This window comes from Periplaneta americana, chromosome 9 (genome assembly GCF_040183065.1).
Source record: "Periplaneta americana isolate PAMFEO1 chromosome 9, P.americana_PAMFEO1_priV1, whole genome shotgun sequence".
NCBI classification, from domain to species: domain Eukaryota; kingdom Metazoa; phylum Arthropoda; class Insecta; order Blattodea; family Blattidae; genus Periplaneta; species Periplaneta americana.
The window spans coordinates 6,086,924-6,110,428 of record NC_091125.1 but is presented as its reverse complement, the minus strand read 5'-3'; the positions used below and the strand labels follow the sequence as shown (position 1 = coordinate 6,110,428).

At 36.1% G+C, this 23,505-nt stretch overlaps 1 protein-coding gene across 10 annotated transcripts in view; it reads left to right on the top strand.

Moving 5' to 3' along the window:
• LOC138705748 (zinc finger protein ZFP2-like) overlaps positions 1 to 23,505 on the top strand; it is a 69,876-nt gene that overhangs the window by 26,527 nt on the left and 19,844 nt on the right. For 6 of the 10 annotated variants that reach the window (XR_011333745.1, XM_069834344.1, XM_069834346.1 and 3 more), the window contains 2 exons: positions 220 to 357; positions 6,407 to 6,489. Coding sequence is in view for 9 of the 10 variants with exons in the window: in XM_069834344.1 (XP_069690445.1) it covers positions 220 to 357; positions 6,407 to 6,489 (221 nt within the window). In the remaining variant the exon portion in view is untranslated. Of the gene's footprint in view, positions 1 to 219; positions 358 to 6,406; positions 6,490 to 7,346; positions 7,613 to 23,505 lie in introns of those variants that run through there. The other 4 variants (XM_069834351.1, XM_069834350.1, XM_069834352.1 and 1 more) reach the window with 2 other exon arrangements.

The following is a 23,505-nucleotide window of genomic DNA, read 5'->3' as shown; positions in this document are numbered from 1 at the left end:
ACATCATAGTATGTATATTATTTTCACAAGGAACACCTGGCCCATTATCAGACTTTGCGTGTGTCCCTAAGGTCTTGTTGCAGCTTTGGGTTCAATTTTATCTGATTTGTTGACAGTGTCGAGAGCTAGCAAATAACAGCATGCAGAACCAGATTAACGGGTATTAAAAATATTTTAATGCAACTAAATATAATGATTCATGATGTCTGTGTTCTATAGGAAGGGAACATATCGCATCTGGAAGTAACAGGCATAAAAACAGAATGTATGGACCAGAATTACGAAATCAAATCAGAGATAAAAGTTGAAGATGCTCCAGTACCTACCAGCTTTGTATTCATGAAATCTGAAGTTGATGTAAGTTGTTCACTGTCAGTAATTATATGGAATAATCATTCGCAAATATATATTTCTGATAGTTAACGGAGGTTTATTTTTTATTTTATTTTAGTTGTTTATTTAACGACGCTGTATCAACTACTAGGTTATTTAGCGTCGATGAGTTTGGTGATAGCAAGATGATATTTGGCGAGATGAGGCCGAGGATTCGCTATAGATTACCTGGCATTCACCTTACGGTTGGGGAAAACCTCAGAAAAAACCCAACCAGGTAATCAGCCCAAGCGGGGATCGAACCCGCGCTCGAGCGCAACTTCAGACCAGCAGGCAAGCACCTTAACCGACTGAGCCACGCCAGTGGCTAGCAGAGATTTATCTGGAATATATGTGGAGAAAGTTCTTGTGGCTAGGGACAGGATTTCATTTTCACTTTACAAAATGTTTTCTTTCTTGTTCTGATCTACCAATTACTATGCTAGACATTCATCGATAGGTTCAAGCTGACAGGTTTATCCAAAACTCACAAGAGATTTGGAAGTTCTCTAACTCTTTTAAGAAGTAAGTTTATAGAAATAATAATAATAATAATAATTTATTTATTTATTTGTTTATTTAGAATATTAACGTGCAAAACAACAGCACAAGGCCAATTACAGTTTAGCACGATAAAGAACAAAACAAAACAACAAATGATGATGAGAATGAATGATAGAAAATGGCAGTGAGATGGAATACAATCAATATAATAGTCATCACTAATCTTTGACCAAATGCAACAAAATAAATAGCAATATCTAACAATAATAACAAGTAAGGATACATCATGATAAACTCAAAAGGTTTATACTAGACATTAAATGGATCCAAGCTTAATCCATGCAAATTAGCATATTTTATACATCTGCAGATCTGGGAGAGAGATTTTGAATTTCTATTATAAAAAATGTTATGAAATCTTAAACCCTTAGCAGGAATACGAAGACTGATATTGCTTATGAATGATTCACAATCAATATCACCCTTAATGACTTTACAAAAAAATAAATAATCAAGATCTTGACGTCTGGCAAATAAACTGCAGCAGTTAAAAATATTTACAGTTAATCTCATATTTATAGTCATCGGAATTTGGTAAAAATCTATAAGAACACAAGGAAATAAATTTTCTTTGAATATTCTCCAATTTAGCCGAGTCAGTGGAAGTAATGGAGTTCCATACAACAGATGCATATTCAAGCTTGGATCTAACCAATGTATAGTATAAAATTAATAAACACATCGGAGTAGAAAAAGAATAAGTTATAGATCTAATTAGACCAAGCATTCTTAATGAATGGGTATAAATATATTGCACATGATCATGGAAATATAATTTAGAATCAAGTATGACACCAAGATCTCTAATACTATTTTTCTTAGCAATTATGACATTACTAAGAGAATAATTAAATTTTAGGGAAGTAGTTTTCCGTGAGAAGGAAATGGCTAAAGTTTTGGATTGATTAATTTTCATTCCATTTTCAACAGACCATCGCGAAATTGAATTAATGTCATTTTGTAGAATTTGACAATCAGTAAACTATTAATTTTACGAAAGATTTTGAGATCATCCGCAAATAAAAGACAGCTAGAACTTTTTCTTTTACTTATATCATTTATAAATAATAAAAATAAGAGAGGTCCCAATGTAGACCCTTGAGGAACGCCACATAAACTATTAAATGGAACCGAGAGAGAATTACCTAGTCGAACACAAGACTGTCTATCTGTTAAATAATTTTCAAACCAATTAACATAGTTAGTGGAGAGACCAAAATTACTTAAGTTATTTAATAAAATTTTGTGAGGAACAACATCAAATGCTTTGCTAAAATCAAAATAAATTGAGTCAATTTGACCTTGAGTTTCGACAACAGGCATAATGAGATTGAGATAGGAAACTAAATTTGTAGTAGTAGATTTCCCTCTAGTAAATCCATGTTGGGCTGAATTGATCTTATTTTTAACATAAAATAAAATGTGTTTGTGTATTATTTTTTCAAAAATTTTAGAAAAATTGTTTAGAATAGAAATAGGTCTATAATTAGTAACACTGTTTTTATTACCATTTTTAAAAACTGGGATAATAGATGCTTCCTTCCAAAGTGAAGGATAAATTCCTGTTTTTAAACTAAGATTGAATAAAAAAGTTAAAACGGGTATGAGAATATTGGAGCAACCCTTAATTATAAAGTTAGGAATGCTATCCGTACCTTTAGATTTATTAGGTTTTAGCTTTTTAATGGCTTTAGTTACATCATCGGATGTAATTTTTGGCAGGGGCAAACAGTCAGTGATATTAGAATCATAAGTAATGAAATTAAAATTACAATTTTGTTGAACAGATTTAAATTGACTAGCAAATGCGTTTGCAATTTCTTTTTGGTCTGTGATGTGGACGCCATTTATTATTAATTCTGTGGGATTGCTATTAGTTTTTCGAAACGTTTCAACATATTTCCAAAATTTACTTGGTTCATGCTTTAGGTTGTCATCAATTGATTGTAACCATTTGAATTTATCGGATTTAATCATGGCTTTGACTTGTTTTCTAAAATTAGAGAAAATTTGATAATGATGATCAGTTTTATATTTTTTGTAATTTTTATGAGCTTTATTTTTTTTCTTAATAAGCTGACGTAATTCGTTTGAAAACCATTTAGGATAGTGCGATTTTTTAACAAAGGTGACAGGGACACAATGAGATATAGCATTGTTTATAATTTGAGACAAGGAATTTGCGGCAATGTTTACATCAGTAGTCTGATATATGCTGTTCCAATCATAATTGTAAAGAATAGAATAAAGATTCAGATAATTAGCTAGAGAATAATTTAAATATGAACTTATATGACAGTGTTTCGGAAACGATAAATTTACTTCAATATGAATAGAGATAGAAGGATGATAGATATCTTCTAAAACTAGAGAGTGATCGGCAAGTTTAACTGTAGTATTATTGACATTAGTAAAAACCAAGTCAAGAAGATTTTTACTAGTAATGGTAGAGTTTATTTGATTTAATCCAAGAAGGCAAGTCGAGGAATATAAATCCTTAGACTTAATTTTAGAGTAATAATGAGTATCATTAAGATTGAAACCAGTTGACCAGTCCATACCCGGGGTATTGAAATCACCAAGAATTACTATTCTAAAATTATGAGTATCAAGATTTTTTTCAAGAAAATTAAGATAAGATTTTAAATGATTGTGATTTGTATCAGGAGAGAAATAATGGTTTCCAATTAACAAATTAAAACCATCAGCCATTCTAATTTCAACCCAAACACATTCACTAATAATTTCTAAGTCAAAATGCCTACTTGAAAAAGGTAACTGGTTGCTAATCGCCGTTAGGACACCACCACCTCTTTTCTTGTTAGTGTCTTCAAACATTCTATCTGCACGAAACACAGTATAATTATTAGGAAATAAATTTGTATTAATAATTGACTCTGATAACCATGTTTCAGTGAGACAGATAATGATATCATTATTACTTACTACATTTTGAAAAAATTCATCAATTTTTGTATTAAGACCACGAACATTTTGGTAAAATATCTCAAGCTGATTATTAGAACTACCCATTGAAAGTTAAGAGAAATAAAACTAAGAGGCATTAACCCTTGAATCAGCAGAGTCCGAATTTGCCGAAGGAGCAAAATGCTGCTCAGGTTTCAATTTACCAAAAAAGGGTGCAATAAGACACCCAGCAGGCCAAACATCAGTATTATTTATTAAATCAAAATCCCTCTCATCCACTGAGATGTGAAACGAAGAATAAGACTGGAATTTAGTTTTCAATTTAGTAACAGAAAGCGACCTTAATTTCAGTTGATTCAGGAGTGATTCCTCAATATTGTTCTTATTTACATTTGAACTAAATCTAGATACAAATAAGGCTTTGCTCCTAATTCTCTCCGGGGCCATTTCTAATTTAGTGTTGGTGCAAGTACCAACTTTTGGTTCACGCTTCTTAAACTTCTTTTTGGTTACAATCTGAAAACCTTCAGGGTCAGTATTAGACATTGTACTAGTGCCTTCATCGCATCGTACAGTAGGTGAAATAACCTCTTTGCCAGACATGTGAACTTGGTGCTGAGAAAGTGGAATTGAGACTGCAGGAATTGCAGGAATTGCTGACACTGAATTCCCTATTCTAGCAGTGTCAGACACAACACTGCTGTACGATTTCTTAACAGAATTCGCAACAACCTGCTGGTGACCCACTTTAGAATCAACAGCCTTGGGAAGATAGGAATTCCTATCCAAGATCACAGCCATTTCTGCCATTTGGATTTTTAGGGCAGCATTTTCATTCTTTAAATCTACCATTTCTTTTTCAATTATCTTGACATGATCTAGAACAAGGCGTAATGTATCTAAAATGGATACACTATTCAACCTCACAGTCTCCAGTTGAACAGATAGTGATTCCCTCGTTTCAAGATCTTGTAGATTAAGTTCTCTCGATAGTGAGATGATCTTATCAGAATTGTTGCTGGCTTTGATAGGGGTATTATCTCCATGCACGGCTTTAGATGCACTAACACACTTAACACACTTATAGGAAGAGCTACCGCCCTCCATAAAAATATCATATTCCACCTCACCAAGTTTCAAACAATCAAGATGATACCTGAGGCCACAAGGCCCTGCACATTTTAAAAATTTCTGCCTACCATAAAAGGCAGAGTTACAAAGAGAACATGTATCCTTGCTTGGTGGCATTTCAACACTGAATAAAGCACACGAGTTAAACAAGGCACACGTATGTTGCAATCACTCTAAGCACTGTGAAAACAGCGGAGGTACACACAGAGTCAACTGCTCTCCATGACGGCTAGAGACAGAATAATGACGGCTAGAGACAGAATAATGACGGCTAGAGACAGAATAATAATAATAATAATAATAATTGTCCACACCTGTGGAGTAATGACTAGCGCGTCTGGCCGCGAAACCAGGTGGCCTGGGTTCGATTCCCGGTCGGGCAAGTTACCTGGTTGAAGTTTTTTCCGGGGTTTTCCCTCAACCCAATATGAGCAAATGCTGGATAACTATCGGTGCTGGACCCCAGACTCATTTCACCGGCATTATCACCTTCATCTCATTCAAATGCTAAATAACCTTAGATATTGATACCTAGTAAAAAATAATAATAATACAGCTTTGTTTGTAACAGTTAGGGTTTATTTTGTTACAAACAAGTCTGTGAAAATATGCAACACTGTTGAGTAATTCAGCTGCTGTTCCTTCTCAACTTGATTCATAGTATATTATATTCCTTCCAGAATAGTTTGTTATAATTTTCTGGACTTGCATTTATAAAATCAGCATTAACACCATTTATTACGGACTTCGATCTGCCATAACTTTCTTTATCTCTCACGAAATTGGTTTCTTAATAATTTACAAACTTCCACAATGACAACAAATTTCAGGTTCCATCCCTCAATCCATATCGAGATGTGAATCTCCTCAGTCCGCTGGAACTATATGTATTACATATTATTTTATAGTTATACTGAATGGGACCAATTTGGATGTGTGGAAGTAGAATTACTGAATGGGACCAATTTGGATGTGTGGAAGTAGAATTTTTGTTTTCTGCTATCTTATCTGAAAAGAACAATTTGTGTTTGAGAGTTTTCACTTTGAAGAACTAAAACTTTCAACAGTGATGCATCAGCTAAACGAATTCATATATCAGTAAAGCATTTTTACTGTTGATTTGCTTCAAATATTGTACCAAATTTTGGTTACGTATTTTGCAGTTTAATTACACATGCACATATTTTCAAGGTTGAGACTGATTACAGTGCGTTTCAATATAGACAATTAGCCTGAATTGAAATAATACATGAAGGATATATTTCAATGCACTTAGGGGGAACCAATTCCAATTTGTATAGAAGTCATTATAACCTTAATGAAAATTGAGATTGGGTTCATTAGGTTTGAAAAGTTATGAGGAAACCGATAACCCAGATGACCATCTCTTCATTATTTACTCACTTTTCAGGAAGATTTGTTCGATGTACACAGAGTTCAACAGGAACAGAGAGTGGAAGTATCTTCAGAAGGGGACGAAGTGTTGACTGAGAGGTGAGTGTACTGTGCAGTATATTTTCAAATGTATCACCCTCTGCATCAATCGCGGATCATTAGGGTCAGTAATATTTCCTTTGTGTTGTCCTTGACCTTACATCCAGTGTACGAACATGGCCCTTGTTCCCTTAATTTCAGTAGGCCTATCACACACTTAGAACTAGTGAGTAATATTTTGACAAATTCATGGTGCAGTAAACAGAATTATAGATTGCTTCAAGGGAGAAGTCTTTCCTTTCTTAACAACTGAATCATATTTACTTGGGCATCTTGTGATTTCGGATCAAATATAGATTATTTTGTTGGAATAAAATGTTTTAAAATCTTTTTACCGTATTGTATATGTTAAATATTTTGGAGAATTTGACATTGGTTCGAGTTTCATATATAGAAATAGATCTGACAACTTTATTTGCAATAGAAGAGTATGTAACTGATTTGGAATAGCACCGAAACTGAGAATATATATTGTGGCTTTTTTATATATACTTGTTTGTTTTTAATTTATTATGGGAAAATATCTGTTTAATTAATGTTCAGTTATGATGGATTCTCCAGATTTTGCTATTGTGTTGGGAATTTTACTTTTGTCTATCTGCCATTCATATCCTCTACCAGTAAGATCTAATCTAATACAGTACAAGGACCAGAAATCATTGACTGTTTCCATCTCGTTTTTTGTATTAGGTTTTTGAGTGGTGACACACCATTACACGACCTCTTTGTTATGTTATCATGGTTGATTGCAAAAAGTTCATTATCGACCACATCTACAATTCTAGTTCTCTTTTGACACACGTAATTAGTTTTATAACAGCTTGAGATAGATTATATTACTTCCTTCTTGCTTTCAGAAAACAGTAGGTTTGCCTTGAGGCTACGAAAATATAAAACACATGTGCTTCCAGACTAGAAATGTCGCGTTCTAGCTGTCATATAGAGGTATGTCCTGCGCCAGATATGAAGGGCTTCAGACACGTACGTTTCTTGCTTGAATGGACTGAAGATTAGATTGGAATTTTTCCATTGTTAATGAATAAAGAGTTCACAACCAGATGTGAGAAATTTGTGGGTAATAACATGTGGCAGTTGCACTATCTCCTGGCGTACCATATGTCAACTTTAAGAGGTAGTAGGTAGTGCAGCTGAAGGTGGTTATAAACACCATGCTTACTGGAACACGTCTGCAAGAGTTCCCACTAATACACCTATATCGATACAGCAAATGCTCTCTTTACTCAGTGAGACGGGTTAATATCTTTGTATGATACCAAGGCTAAATGCATCCAGTACAATATTCCAATTTATCAAAGTAATATTAAATAAAACAAGAGTGGTGTAAGGTACAGTGAGTGTACTCTTGATGAAAGCAACGAAATATTGCGAGTATGAACTACTAGAATGATCGTTGCTAAGGAAATTACGCATATTGTTCCACATGACTTATTTATTCTTGGTGCTGCTGCCTCAGCTTGTACGGTCGGAAGTGAGAGATTACATATGCCAGTCTAGTAAGCCTACAGTTTAGGATATGGTTATCAGACGTCTCTGTTCTCCAGGTCAGTCCTCGTAATTTTGCCTTTTGCATTCTGTCCCTGGAAAGAATTCATCCCAGAATGTTTCCTGTTTTAATAATTGTTTCCCAGATATCTCCTAATTTTCAGTGCGTCTTATTACTATGGTTTAATGATCCTTGCACGTTGCTGTGATAAGTTCTGGTAATGCAAATTTTCCGCTTTTTTATGATGCCATAATGAAAACTGAAGGTGAGGACGTAACTGCAGTTGAGTCCTCCATTGTTATCGAAGTTAATAGAGAGTCTGAACACCAGCGTCTTAAACCACAAAAGTGTGGTATAATACATTAGAAGTATATTAAGCTGTAACTATCGGTTATTAGTAGAATTGCGTTCCACAAAGGTAGCTTGTACATTTGTACTTATTACTCCATACAAGCGATTTTTTTATTGTTCTGTTCCACGTACTTGTATTAGTTAGTCTGTTGTAATGTGTACAGATTTCCCTACAACTGAAGGAATGCTAATAACTTCAAATATCAGTGAATTTTTTTTGTAATTCAAGATAATACTTCACTGAAATGTATAGTCTAATAGTAGTAAAAGTGAAAATGCCCATGTGTACAAAGTAAGAACAAATTTCCACCTCAATTCTGTACTTGAGTAGAATGAAAATTTTAGCTTAAGTGCACTTGAAGTACAGTGAGGTTAGTTGGGGACACTCGGGTTTTCACAGCCTGACTATTAATGTGTTGGTTACCGCGAGGAACACAGGCATGTCTCTGGCACTTTTAGGCCTACAATCCTGTTACAAAGCTTAATCTTTACAGTAGGTACTTACCAAGCTCACATTTGTTACTCAAAATGTCTTCCATTTACTGCAGCACACATTTGAATCTTTTTATGAAATTTGCAGTTACTTTCACAAGATTTTTGAGGAGTGTGTTCCTATCTTTCACGTCTAATTTCTCTTCTGACAGAACACGGCATTCTCTTTTCTTTTTTCATTGTTTATCGAACCTGTCCGCATGAACTTATGATGTTTTCTTATTGTACTGGCAGCTGGAACAGATCTCAATGGAAACTTTTCCCGAAATTTGCGTGTTATCGCCACAGAGAATTTTCGTTTCCATAAGTAGGCCTATGTATTGTACAGATAAGTACGTTCACACAATGAATAAGTCATTACAACAGTATCCTACATGGAGCACTTTAAATTTAATTTAAACTTTTAAGATTGCCACTACTGTACCTTAATTCTCACAACACAACTAAAGCGAAACTGCAATGTCACTGTATGCTTGCGTACCGAGAATGCAGATGCACCAGTGATCATGTCATCTCATGGTGGGGAATGGCTCCTGCAAAACTCGAGCGTCCCCAACTAACCTCACTACTAATATTTGGCACAGGTGAGAACATCGAACGAATCGAAGTAAATTATCAGTTACTAAATACACTTGATTGGTTGGTTCATGGTAGTCAATATCATGGCACAACACAAACCGATATCCATGAAATATCAAAGTTTTCAGTGTTTCGATGAATTCACTATATGATAGCCGCAATAAATGACATAGGCTACAGTTTCGGTATAGGTCCTTATTGTGTCTTTAGATTTTCGCTAAATGTACCAAACATAATGTTTTTCCTTGCCTCCAGCTCTTTTAAAATAAATACTTTCGTCTCTTTCAACATCATTTTCAGTAATTTTCTTTGATTATGAAACAATAACAAGGAAATATGGGAGGATCGATAATTGCACCATCCCTCGACTGCAATTATTATGTTACGCACGGAAAATTACGTCTGTGATCTTAAAGTGGAAGATCGCGTTTAAATATTTACAAAAATATAAAGTACGGTACTTAAATTCTCATTATTCCTGATAAAATAATTGACACAAATATTATAAGACTGATAATGATCCTTTCCTTGCATCCTGAAATATGAATTTATTACCAAGGAGATGGACATAACCTAATTCAAGGTATGACATGTGGCAAACAGCAGTAGTGCTGCCATACACTTCTATGACGTCACTAATAACTTTTCAGTAATACTCTAATGTCTGTTGTACATTATTATGTGGAGCAGAAAGTTACAACTTGATACAATACAAGAACTTGTACTAATAACTAATAATGTATTAGGCCATACGTTTGTGGAATAGGGCCCAGGATGAAGATGATTTATTATGTAAAACTTTTTGCTTCGAGAGGATGTGGCTTTAAATAAAATGGCAAAGTAGAATAAAGGAAATACTGTTCTTTGCCGAAACTAGAGTGGAACTTCATTTTTTTTTCTGAGAAAATGATTATCCTACCTATGAAGATCTGCAGAAGTTGACTGAACTATCTCAGTGTCCTCAAAGTAATTGCTTCAGTGAACATAGTGACATCCCAGAAATTCAGAATGAGTTTAAAAACTGTTCGAGCCATGTTTGTTATCTTAAGCAAATTCAACATGACCTGTCACGAATTTGCTGAAAAATTCGGATTCAGAGAAGACCTGCTTAAAAAATATTCTTCTGAAAAAAAAACAGTTCAGTCTCTGAATGGAATGAGAAAACACTAGTATACCCTTCATCCGAGCTTTGTTTGAAGGTGGGATATGATGATAAAGACAGGATTAATCTTGCTCACGATAGGGACCAATAACGGGCTTATGTGAGGGCGGCAATGAACCTCTGGGTTCCTTAAAAGCCAGTAAGTAAGTAAGTATACCCTTCATCACTTACATCTACTTGGAGGATTTAGTGAATAGGTGTTTTCAGAACTTGGGAGGGGTGATAGTAGGAGGAAGAGGAATAAAGAGCATAAGATTGGCTACTGATATGGCGTTTTTAGCAGAAGAGATAATGCTGAGGGATGTGCTACTCAAACTAAATGACAGATGTGAGCAATATGGGATGAAGGTAAATGCAAACAAGATGAAGACCATGGGTGTCGGAAGAAAAAATAAAGAAGGTAAACATGCGAATACTAAATGGGGCATTAGAGCAAGTGGACAGCTTCATCTACCTGGGCTGTACTATAAGCAGTAACATGAGCTGCATCCAGGAAGTCAAAAGGAGAATAGCAATGGCAAAGGAAGTTTGTAATAGGGAAATGAGCATCTTCTGCGGACCTCTGAGAAAGGAATTTACAAAGACAATAGTGAAGTGCTTTGTATGGAGTCTGGCAAAACATAGACATTACAACGAAGTGAAGAGAAGTGACTAGAATCAATTTGAAATGTGGATGTAGAGAAGGATGGAGTGTGTGAAATGGACAAACAGAATAAAAATGAAGCTTTGTTGGAAAGAGTGTTTGGAGAAAGAATGATGCCGAAACTAGGGACCAATGTTATCCGGGCTAAAGGGCCGTGATCTGTTGGCGCTGCTGTTGTGGCAGACATCATCAGTGGTGTGGCACACAGGAGCACAAAGATCTCCTTAGCGTGCTTTGAATGACTGAGACTGTGGTTGATTGTCTAGCAGTATTTAAGGTCGGGATGAATCGTGGCTCACTGTTGTTGCCGCGGTCCGCACCTGTGGTCGACGTGTTGTGATGAGCCAAGGCTTCTATACACTCAGTAGGTTATTTCGTTTTTCATTAGCCAATCAAATAGCTAGTTGGTTGATGATGCGCGAAGAGTCCATGCTGATTGGTCCTTTATTTTCAAATTGATCAGCATACATTATAAACATAATCGCCTCATAAAAAAAATATATATATATATATATATATATATATATAAAATATATATCAAATAAAAACATTACATGGGGTATAAACCAAGTGTGTACGTATCATGGAATAAAATAAATACGTTGAAAGCGTTTATACCATGTATATAAAAGCTGTACTTACAATTGTCACTGCATTATTTTTCTGTATTTCTTAACAATTTGTCTGCTCTGAGTGTCTGCCGTCCATTTTCGTCTGCTACTTTCCAGTCTTGTGTTCACATACTTGAGTCGTATAAAGAACCTGGTTTTGATTGTACAATCAACAATACAATTTCACGTGGAATGTTATGTGCGAACATTGCCACATATTCTTTGGTTATTTTTATAATATTTTGCTCCTTTTTAATCGTGTTCTTGCCATGAAACTCATTGTAGAATTTTTCATTAATATTGAAACTACTTGGCTATGCTGGTGATGGCATGGTTAAACCTTTAAAAGAGAGAATAATGTATTAAAATTTAAAGACGGCCAAGATGGTGGTGTTTTTGTTTTAAATGTATGTTTATAAAAAAACCTAACATTGATTGATTTTAATATCTCATTCTAAAATTTGGAAAAGGAGCATGTACCAGTAATGAAATGTCAACAAGACGTTCATTTACAATAATCATTATAACTCAACAATGAATTATCACTGGAGGCTATTATGATTAACACACTGATTATGCCATAATGACAAAATGTCACAAATCATTAATATAAAATCAATATAATGAGAATTATAGTGAAAAAATATCACTTTATCAGTCGTTAATCCTCCACCCCTTTGGTATGCAACTGTTAGTATAAGTAGCATGATTATTTTGTTAATTGTAAGTTATGTACGACCCAGCAGAGATTACAAAAGAAAGAAAATAATTTGTAGGTTAACATAGATGAACCTAATCTGATTATACAAAGCTGGTATTAACATAGGCTACTTATCTACTATGTGATTTATTTAAACTTACCTGTAGACTTTAACATTCTCGGTCGTTTCGACTTTATTGTCATTAATGCTGCTCGAAAATCAGGAACAAAATCGACATCTTTAAAATGATCAACGCATACTCTGCTTGTATCAAGATTGAATTTATCCTCTCTTTTGCACGCAATTATCCATTGTTTTTTTAATTCCTAAATCTTTAGGATTGGTAAAGAAAGACAACTCCTTATTTTTATCATTAGAATTGTTTCATACCATAATAGCACATCTTTGACCTGGCATAATGCATTCAAAACAACATAAACAAGAAAAGCACGAGATGCTGCTTTGAAGCATTTGAGCTTTGCCACGCTCAGCTATCTTGTGACATCAGAATCGCTCTCCTTTCCCCCTCAATCCCTCGCCCACAAGCTCGATACTAATGCAACATATGAGAAGTTTAGAACTTTGGTGATGAGCTACCGTCGTGTTCGGCTATTGTATGAATGGTTTAATGCGTGTGTTTCTTGGGCTGGGTACCATGCTTGATTGACTTTAAGGCCTTCTTCCTTCCAATTGAACTTGTTCTTTTATTTGTAGATTTCAATGGCCTCTCGATGTAATCTGGCATAGAAGTGTGGCATACTGCTTAGGATGTCAGTGTCCTCGAACCTGATGTTGTGCTCCCCTTCTTAATGCACGTGTTTGGCTACTGCTGACTTATCTATGTGGCCTTGGCGGCAGTTTCTTCTATGTTCAGTAATCCAGGTCTTGAAACTATGTTGAGTCATCGCTGTGTATACTGAGCCACAGGAGCACGGGATTCTGTAAACTCCAGTAGTCGATAATCGGTCACGTTTGTCCTTAGCTGAACATAACCAACTGCAGGTCGTTTCGTTAGAAGGAAGACTGTCTCTACATGGTGTTGTTTTAATGGCTTGCTGATGCAATCTGTAACCTGTTTAAAGTATGGAAGGAATACGGTGCCTCTCATGGTGGGGCCTTGACTCGAACTGGGCGGTGTATGCATTGTAGGTTTCAAGGCTCTTTTGATCTCTCTTGCAGATTAGCCACTGGCCTGCAGTATAGACCTAAGATGGCCGATTTCTTGATCGAGGTGTTGTGGATCGGAAATTCGAACAAAGTTTTCATCATCGCCCGCTTCTGTCTGGTGTGATGGTTAGAGCCCTTATGTAAATAGCGATCTGTGTGCATGGGTTTTCTGTAAACTTTGTGATCCAGGGAACCATTCTCCTTTCTGTAGACCAATACATCCAAGAAGGGCAACTGATCATCATTCTCTGTTTCCATAGTGAACTGGATCTGTTTGTAATGGTTGTTAAGGTGTATTAAGAAGTCCTCCAGGGCTTTTCTTCTATGGCTCCAGATCACGAACGTGTCGTCCATGTATCTAAACCTTAAATACTGCTAGACAACCAGCCACAGTCTCAGTTGTTCCCAGCACAGTAAGGAGATCTTTGTGCTCCTGCATGCCACACCACTGACGATGTTTGCCGCAGCAGCAGACGAAATGTATGGTAGCAACAGTGCCAACAGACCACGGCTCTTTAGCCCGGATAACATCAATCCCTATGATGCTGGCTGTGAAAGTCTACATTCCAAGACGCTGAAACCGATCAGAAAGAGAAAAAGGAATTGGTTGAGACACTGACTGAGAAAAAACTGCCTACTGAAGGGTGCACTGGAAGGAATAATGAACTAGAGAAGAGTTCAGGGCAGAAGAAGATATCAGATGATAGACGATATCAAGATATACTGTATGTATCATATGCGAAAACTAAGAGGAAGGCAGAAAATAGGAAAAAGATTGAAGAATGCTGGGTTTGCAGTAAAAGACCGGCTATTTGGCAGAACACTGTGTATGTATGTATGTATATTATATATTAGGGTGGAACTTATTTTTCAGGTTATAAAATATCTCCAATCGATTCTCCCTGACTTAAAACTAATGTGAGTGAAATTCTGGCCCAATAGGTTAATACTTACGGTATGCTCAATCCAAGGGAACCTCTTACTAAGCGGTTATTCCGCGTATTATGTGGCATCTTTTGCAACCAAGTTTTAATTACTAAATCAATTAATCGATGTATCATTCTTTTATTATTAGTAGCGACATGGAACAATTGAAATAGTGACGTTTTCACATAGAAAGGTGGAGGTGGATATTGAAAATATACAAGAACATTATGAGTCGTCGAGCCCGTTCATTAATAACAGAAGAAACTATAATGTTATGATGTTATAAGGGGAACTACTTAGTCCTCATTCTAGCACAATACAGCTGGTGCCCATTCGGTAACAGAAGGTGAAGGAAGTCCTTGGAGGAGTGTAGACTTCTTTGAATCGGGATAGCACTTGCAGCATTGCTGGATGACTTGCAAGATGAACTGAGTCTATTCTTCGTCTTTCTTCAGCAAAGCATTGTATTCCTGCACGAGGGCAAACCCTCGTTCCGCGGTGTTGTTGACAACTCGAAGCTCTAGAACGAGCTGCTCTGCTTGCAGGTAATCGGGATTTGTAAGTCAAGAGTCGGAAGCCACTTTCAGAAATGAGTATGAGATGGATAGAATCTGAAAGAACCTCCAGGTGTTTTATGTTTCAAAACCCCGAAGTCTGCTGTCAGGTATCATAGTCATTTCTGGAGTAATTCTTTTTGAAAGATCGTCATTTGCCTCATGACTGAGTGTTTTCAACATCTCCCTCTTCTCTGATGAGTCAACGTCTCTGTCAGAGAATGTGAGTGCTATCAGCTCTTTGATTAGGTATCACAGCTTCTTCAGGGCACACTTAGCTGCTGGTGATGTTTGTGCCACAAGGAGTTTCAACAGACCCAAATCACTGGCGGGAGCTGCAATTAACAGCCAGAAGAGGAACCAGGCTTTGACGTACAGTTCAACATCACAGACACAAACGTCCCCAAGACCTCGTTTCTCTGCGTTTGTTAGCTTGAAACGCGTATCTCTAAACAAGAATATTTTCAGTGCATAGTTAAATCTTGCCACGAACCATGCTCCATTGTTCGCACTTGGCTTATTGAATAATACACCTTGCGGAGTGACTTCTTCCAAGAACAATAGGGACAATTCCAATACTTCTCAGTAATCATTACGTGGATGGGTTACTTCAAGCTGACTAACCACAAAATCTTTCACATCTGTTGAAACATCGCGATTTAATGAGTAAATAAATATAACAGAATAGATAATAGCACCGCCAAGCCAACAGGAAGACAGTGGCGTAATGTCCCAACAATGTCTTGTTATTGTTGGGTTAGTGGCACTGCTATCTGTTCTGTTATATGTATTTGGTACATTTATTCACTTTGTTAAATCTGACGTTCTTGTTGGAAAACCCTATATATCAGTGCAGTCATTAGATGTTATTTGTCAGTGCATGGATAGAAATAAGAAAGATGTAATTGATTACGGTTGTACGACTTGAACATGTTACCCAATTACCCATATGTCAGTATGGCACATCGTGCATGAATTTAAACATCGTTGAATATGCTCTGACTGCTCCAAATTTTGGCACATGTCCGTTTTCAATGGTGTACAACCAGATAGGAGGTGGGAGGTGAGAATTTCCGAACTTTTTTCAAGTCATATAAGGACCACCCTAATATATATATATATATATATATATATATATGGTGGTGATGTGTTGGCTTCCTTAAAGAAGATTGGAAATGATTTATAAATGCAGTATTTCGTAAAACAGGAGACAAATTGCAGCTTTTTCAGCCCATATTCTTAATTACTGTTACTGCTGCATGTGTTTTAATTTCTGTTATATGATCCGAAGACTACTACTTTCCACAACCCAGTATATTGTCATTTTTTTCATAATCATCATCATTAATCAAGGAGTCCACTGCTCTTGAGTAAAGGTTAGCATGTCTGACAGGCCCCAGTTCAAGTCCTGGTTGGGACAAGTTACATGGTTGAGGTTTTTTTCCGGGGTTTTCCTTGAACCAAAATAAGAACACATGCTGGGTAACTTTCGGCGCTAGACTCTGGACCCATTTCTCCGTCATTGTCACCTTCATCTCATTCAGATACTACATAACCATAGCATTGAGAAAGCGTCGTAAAATAACCAATTAAAAGAAATGAAGTTAAAGAAAGATTTCCCCATTTGTTTTGTTCCATTCTTAATCCAGAGCTTTTAACAGATGTAAAGATTTTGACGCTTTTCTCTTCATCCTATTATGGGACACGCACGTTTCTTTTTCCTCTGTGTCTCTATTCGTAAATATGTTAGGAAAGGCATCAATTCTCAGTTATAGTTAAAACTATTAACCATCTATTTCGATATCAGTCTATTAATATAAAGCACTATTAGTTTCTAGGTTTTGAAGTATTTCCTCGTTTCTTTTAAGATTTCTTACAGCGTTTGTATGAGAAACTATGTAATGATGGGACTGTCACCTTGAGATCGTAAGATATGAAAAATGATTAATGTTTTTTCATCATGCTTATGAATAATTATTAAGATTTGATAATTATAAAGTAACTAATTTTTGTTTCACACCTTCTCTGTAGATCTCTGTCTGATGCAGGAACATACAAGCTGGTCACCTAATTCAAGCAGGAATAGGCTTCTGCGATGTATTGTTTCATTTTCCAGCCAGGAGTCTTAACAGCGTTCACACAGTTGACGTCATTTATGTTGCAGAATAGTCGTGTTCAGCCACCTCACAAGTTGTGTACTCTCTAGCCATCTTGTTCACAGTATCCACCTCTGCTTTGGTTCTATTATAGTCGAGTATTATTTATGGCTTGAAATTGTTGTTGTTGTTGTCTTCTTTGGAACAAGACTTGTCATGATGTTGTGATGACAGTAGCATAACACAGTCTCATTTTTCTTGACATATAAAAAGTCATTCAAATCACCATGACACCCACAAAGACACGAATAAATTTCTGTTCCTTTCCCTATTGCGAACGGTTTGGGGTTGTCAGCTGTGAGCTAAAAGCTTTTCTGTCAAATTCCAGCTTATAAAGAAGTTGTCTGTCGTCCTTTGTTCTGTCTCATAGGGAGCTAATACAGTATAACATCTTCCATAGTTCTCATTCCTTGGCTCTTGTCTGTTCTCTGGAGACTCATCCGGTTTCCCTCCTGTGTATTCTTGCATGTTATGAGTATGATATGTATTTGCATCTGCACACATTGTGACTGTTATGCCATTTTTCCTAGGTTTAGTTCTGATAAAACTTGAATGGACAGCATCCTCTAAGAGGTAAAATCTGCTCGTCAACCATAATACAAGCCTGAAATTTGCTACATACATCTCAAATACTTCTCTCAGTGGACCCAATTTATCCTCTTCTCGTCGTTCATTACAAGTGTTATGATCACTGAAGCAGAGAAACATATTTTATACTATTTTATACTTTATAGCTTTTATACATTGTTGTAAGGCTTTGAAACCATTCTTACGTCTACACCTGTGGAGTAACGGTTAGCGCGTCTAGCCGCGACACCAGGTGGCCCGGGTTCGATTCCCAATCGGGGCATGAGCAAATGCTGGGTAACTTTCGGTGCTAGACCCTGGATTCATTTCACCGGCATTATCACCTTCATCTCATTCAGATGCTAAATAACCTAAGATGTTGATAAAGCGTCGTAAACTAACTCACTAAAAAACATTTTTACTAGTTTCACATTCATAAGACAATAAAGAGCAATTCCACGAAAATGTCATACTGAGGTGAATTTCTTGAAATTGATGTAGTACTATTTTTGTTGAAGAAATATGTTTCTTTATAATTTAAATTGCCTTATTTCGTAAGAAAATGTTTAAAGTACTCTTTCTTTTAGTCTATAACTTGCTGCAGATCTTGTCATATTCCAAACACTTAAAAAAAAACACGTATAGATACTTATGTTTCGTGTCACAATTTGGACACGTAAATTTGTTTTATTTCGAGCCGTCTTTTTTGTATACTATATTTTGGTTTTTCCTTGAAGTAAATATGAAATTAGTTGAAGTATCCTAAGATCCTAAATAACTTAAAATCATTATAATTATTTGTACTGTAAGTTACGGTCATCCGTCACAAGAAACATACAAAAACTCTTCCACACAGCACAATAATTGACAGATTAAAATTTCCTTTGGTATTCTGCGTTATTACTACATGACCAATAAAAAGAGTATTAGAACATTTTCTTCTAAAGTGATTTCGTTTTCTGCAGCGGCATTGTGAGTGACTTACATGTCATGCTCTCAGCTGTTATGCTGTTCATTCTCACAGCGTGCTTAGTTACTTGGAAGGCCTTAGTGAAGTTACACGTGAACTGGTGTTGAGTGTGCAGTAATTACACCTGAAAAAAGCAAAATGAGATTCAGGCAGCTCATTGGAGCAATAAGCAGGCCTCAATATTTACTGCTGTTGCCTGGTTTAAACAGGAAGGTGACAGGAAGTTCAGAAGAAATCCTCTGCATTAGTGTCAGATTATGTAGTGCATGACAAATATGCAGTGGATGTTTGTCTATGAAAAGTGTTTTTGGAAATTTTTGCGATTCTTCCGAACATTGTGGTAAAAATATTTTCAGATAAAGCAGCGAGTCATTTTAAACAGAAGTATACATTAAGCAATGTGACATTGCTTGTTTGCGTATTTGGAACTTCTTTCAGTTATATCATGGCAAAGGGGCCGTGGATGTGATTGGAGGCCAAGTAAAAAGGATGCCATGGATGCCTGCGAAATCGGAGAAGAAGATAGAAAGCACTACAGAATTTTGTAACATTGTGAGCAATAAAAACGTCCAAATTATTGTTAAGGAGGTAGCACAGATTGAGATAGACGAAGGAAAAAAGTATCTCAAAAAACGATTTGAACATCTTGCACCTATTCCAGCATCTCATGGAGTTCATTACGTGAAAGTGTTAGATCCCTATCTAATAGAATATGTACAACTGTCTTGTGAACAATCAATGCGAAAGATCCACAGATTCCGTGTGTGAAAAGAAACTAAAGTTTGTTCAGATAACAAGTGATATATTGACAGTGTTCCTGCAGTACATACTTGTTAGACTAAGTAAGTGAGTCAACGAGTGCCGTGGAGTGCTTCTACGTGTTTAATTCCAATGGTTCAAATTCAATCTAAAAGAACTCAACATTTTAATCTATTATTATGAACATAATATATAACAGTCATAGGCATGGAAAATATAAACTGTGATCTGCGTCACCTTATCGTAATCGATAAGGATGTCAGTGCCAGATGATTAGGAACGCGCTTGAATAACGTAACATACTGTCTTACGCTAGGGAGTTGATGCCATATAGAGTGATAAGCACTGTCAAGGTTGCTGTGACACTCTTATAGCCCTGAAATTAAACACAAATGCATATGACTTGTATATACAGTATTTAATCACAGAGAAAGAACTATATATGTTATTAAGTAGGCCTATATAATACTTGTATGTACATTAATTTGTGTCATATAAGATGTATGGTTAAGCAAACTAATTTTTGTATTCTGGAAAACATATTATTCATTTAAATTAATCGTTATGTTAATTTACTACTTATCAAGTTTCATATTACTTTGTACTATTTACGGTTCTGTAAGTGCAACTTCATTTTAAAATTCAGAGATGTCAGTCAGTTACAGAATGAGGTCAGTCAGTTACACATCACTCTTTCGGCCATAACTCCATTACTAATCGTGGTTTGGAGGTCGTTATCAACTTAAACTGAAGATTACAATTTCCTTTCCGAACTATATTTTACAAAATTGTATCAGGAATGACAATTCAGAGAAATCTGTGGAGAACCATGTTCACCCGAAGAGAGAGTTGACATTTATGTCAGTCATTTACACACACTTTGGACGTAAATAAATAGTATACTTTTCCTATTAAAGACGTTTATTTTTATATGTATCTTAAGTGTACACTTCCTTCTATAAAATCCTGTGGTGACACAGTCTAATTTCAACCCATTATACAATTTAGGCAGAGATTTTGCGTCAAAGTGTACTGTAAATGTCAGTCAGTTACACGTGGAATTGCTCTAATTACCAAGTTACAGATAATAAGAATACAAATTTTGTCATGATAATTCTTCCTACCAACTGCCAGCTAAAATAAATCATTATTATTATTATTATTATTATTATTATTATTATTATTATTATTATTATTATTATTATTATTATTATTATTATTATTATTATAAATGGAATCAGTTATGTTCCACTGCCAAATTTTCCTAATTTTAAAATGAGAAAATAAACAAACTGTATATAAATATTTTATATATCTTACGAATGAGGGATAGAGTAAGTTATTCATTCATTCATTCATAGTGTTCTGCCCAAGGGCAGGTTTTTCACTGCAAACCCAGCATTCTCGTCTTTCCTATTTTCTGCCATCCTCTTTGTCTCTTCATATGAGCGATATACCTTAATGTCGTCTATCGTCTGATATTTTCTTCTGCCCCGAACTTTTCTCTCGTTCACCATTCCATCCAGTGCATCCTTCAGAAGGCAGTCTCTTCTCAACCAGTGGCCGAGCCTATTCCTTTTCCTCTTTCTGATCAGTTTCAGAATCATTCTTTCTTCATCTACTCTTTCCAACACAGCTTCTTTTTGTTATTCTGTCCACGCTCCATCCTTCTCCATATCCACCTTTCAAATGCTTCTAGTCACTTCTCTCCACTTCGTCGTAATGTCCATGTTACTGTCCCATAGAATGCTACACTTCACACAAAAAGCACTTAACTAGTCTGTTTCTTAGTTCTTTCTCCAGAGGTTTGCAGAAGATGCTCCTTTTTCTATTAAAAGTTTCCTTTGCCATTTCTAATCTCTTTTTGAGTTCTTGGCAGCAGCTCATGTTACAGTTTATAGTACACCCCAAGTATTTGAAGCTGTCCACTTGCTCTACTGCCTCATTTAGAATTCGGAAGTTTATGTTCTTTACTTTTCTTCTTATGACCATGGTCTTCGTCTTGTTGCCATTTATCTTCATTCCATATTGCTCACGGCTGTCATTTAGCTCCAGTAGCATATCCCTTAGTATCATCTCCTCGTCTGCTAACAACGCCATATCATCAGCAAATCTTCTTCCTCCTACTACCACTCCTACCATGTTCTGAAAACAGCTCTCCACTAAATTCTCCAAATAGATGTTGAACAGGGTAGGTGAGAAAGGCCATCCTTGTCATATTCTTCTTCCTATTTCACTTCTTTCAGATATTTCTTCTCATATCCTGACTTTGACTCGTTTAATATAAAGGCTACTGAACAGCCACCTTTCTTTCCAATTCACGCCAATTTTTCTTTAGGATCCCCATCAGTTTATTTCAGTCCACTCTGTCAAACGCCTTTTCTCTATCCACAAATACTATATACACTTCTTTATTCTTCTCCAGGTATCTTTTGCCGATTGTTTGTATCAATCCATTTGCCTCTCTCATACATTTTAAAGTAAATTATAGCTCACTGCAATTCTCATTTGGAAACAATCACACAAAATAGCACGTTGGAGTCCAAAAATGGTAAAGCGAAGGTTAATGATTTTTTTTTTGTATAGCCAGAACCATTGCCGAAGTTGTCTTCCAAGAGGGGGCACACGAAAGTAGAAAGAAAAAGACTGGAATTACAAACATAAAAGAAAGAGACTGTGAAAACCTGCGCAATAATAAAAATAATGATAACAATGGTTTTCTGTGACAAAATCTTTGAATTCGACACGTCTAATAGTATAGAAAGGGAGTGAGAGGGACTCAATTAAAAGGTACTGGCAATTAGTTGGTTACAGCGGCTAGCATGGCATTGTCTGATGCAGCACAGGGCAGGTGATGAGGTGTCTCTGCATTGTCGTGTAATGTTTGAACAAAGTTATTGGTATTAATAATTAGGACATTTATGTCACTTGTTCATGTATTTATTCTTTTCTACTTCTTTTAAAAATTAATCAAAAGATTGAAACCATATTAATTACAGCTGTGTGAAAATGTATATACAGAATGTTTCGTAATTCCTATTACAGACTTCTAGGGATTGAAGAGGGGATTAAGTAGATAAAGTTTTGATTAGGAAATGTATCCTTTCGATGCAAAATAAGTTTGAAAATCGATTCAATTTAAAATCTCCTGCTTCATGGTATGCAAACAAAGTGGGCTGAGGGCGACTTCTGCAGTGTCCTGATACCGTGTGTCTTCTGTTTACAATCAGTTCTACTGAGTCGGTTTTCACATCAGTTGTGATTCAGTCATTGAGCAGTACAGGACGAGACAGTACGGGATGGCTGAATACACATTTGAAGATTACACTGACATGTTGATTTATGCCGAAGTTGGACATAATGATCGAGCTGCACAACGCATGTATCACAAACGTTTTCCACATCGCCTCAGTCCACCACATTCCATTTTTGTCAGAATACAACAAATGCTGCGAGAAACAGGTACCTTCAAAGCTAGGAGGGCTGACTGTAGTGCTTTTTTTACTTGGTTATTTAACGACACTGTATCAACTACGAGGTTATTTAGCTTCGATGGAATTGGTGATAGCGAGATGATATTTGGCGAGATGATGCCAAGGATTCGCCATAGATTACCTGACATTTGCTTTATGGTTTGGGGAAAAACTCGGAAAAAACCCAACCAGGTAATCAGCCCAATGCGCCCGAACGCAACTCCGGATTGGCAGGCAAGTGCCTTAGCCAACAGAGCTACGTCGGTGGCTCTGTAGTGCTCCACTGATGCGCTCCACTCTCGACTTTGAATAGAAAGTCCTTCATTACGTAGAAGAGAACCCGTCGACGAGTACGCGAAAAATTGCCGATGCCATGAATGTGCCCCATACGAGCAACTCC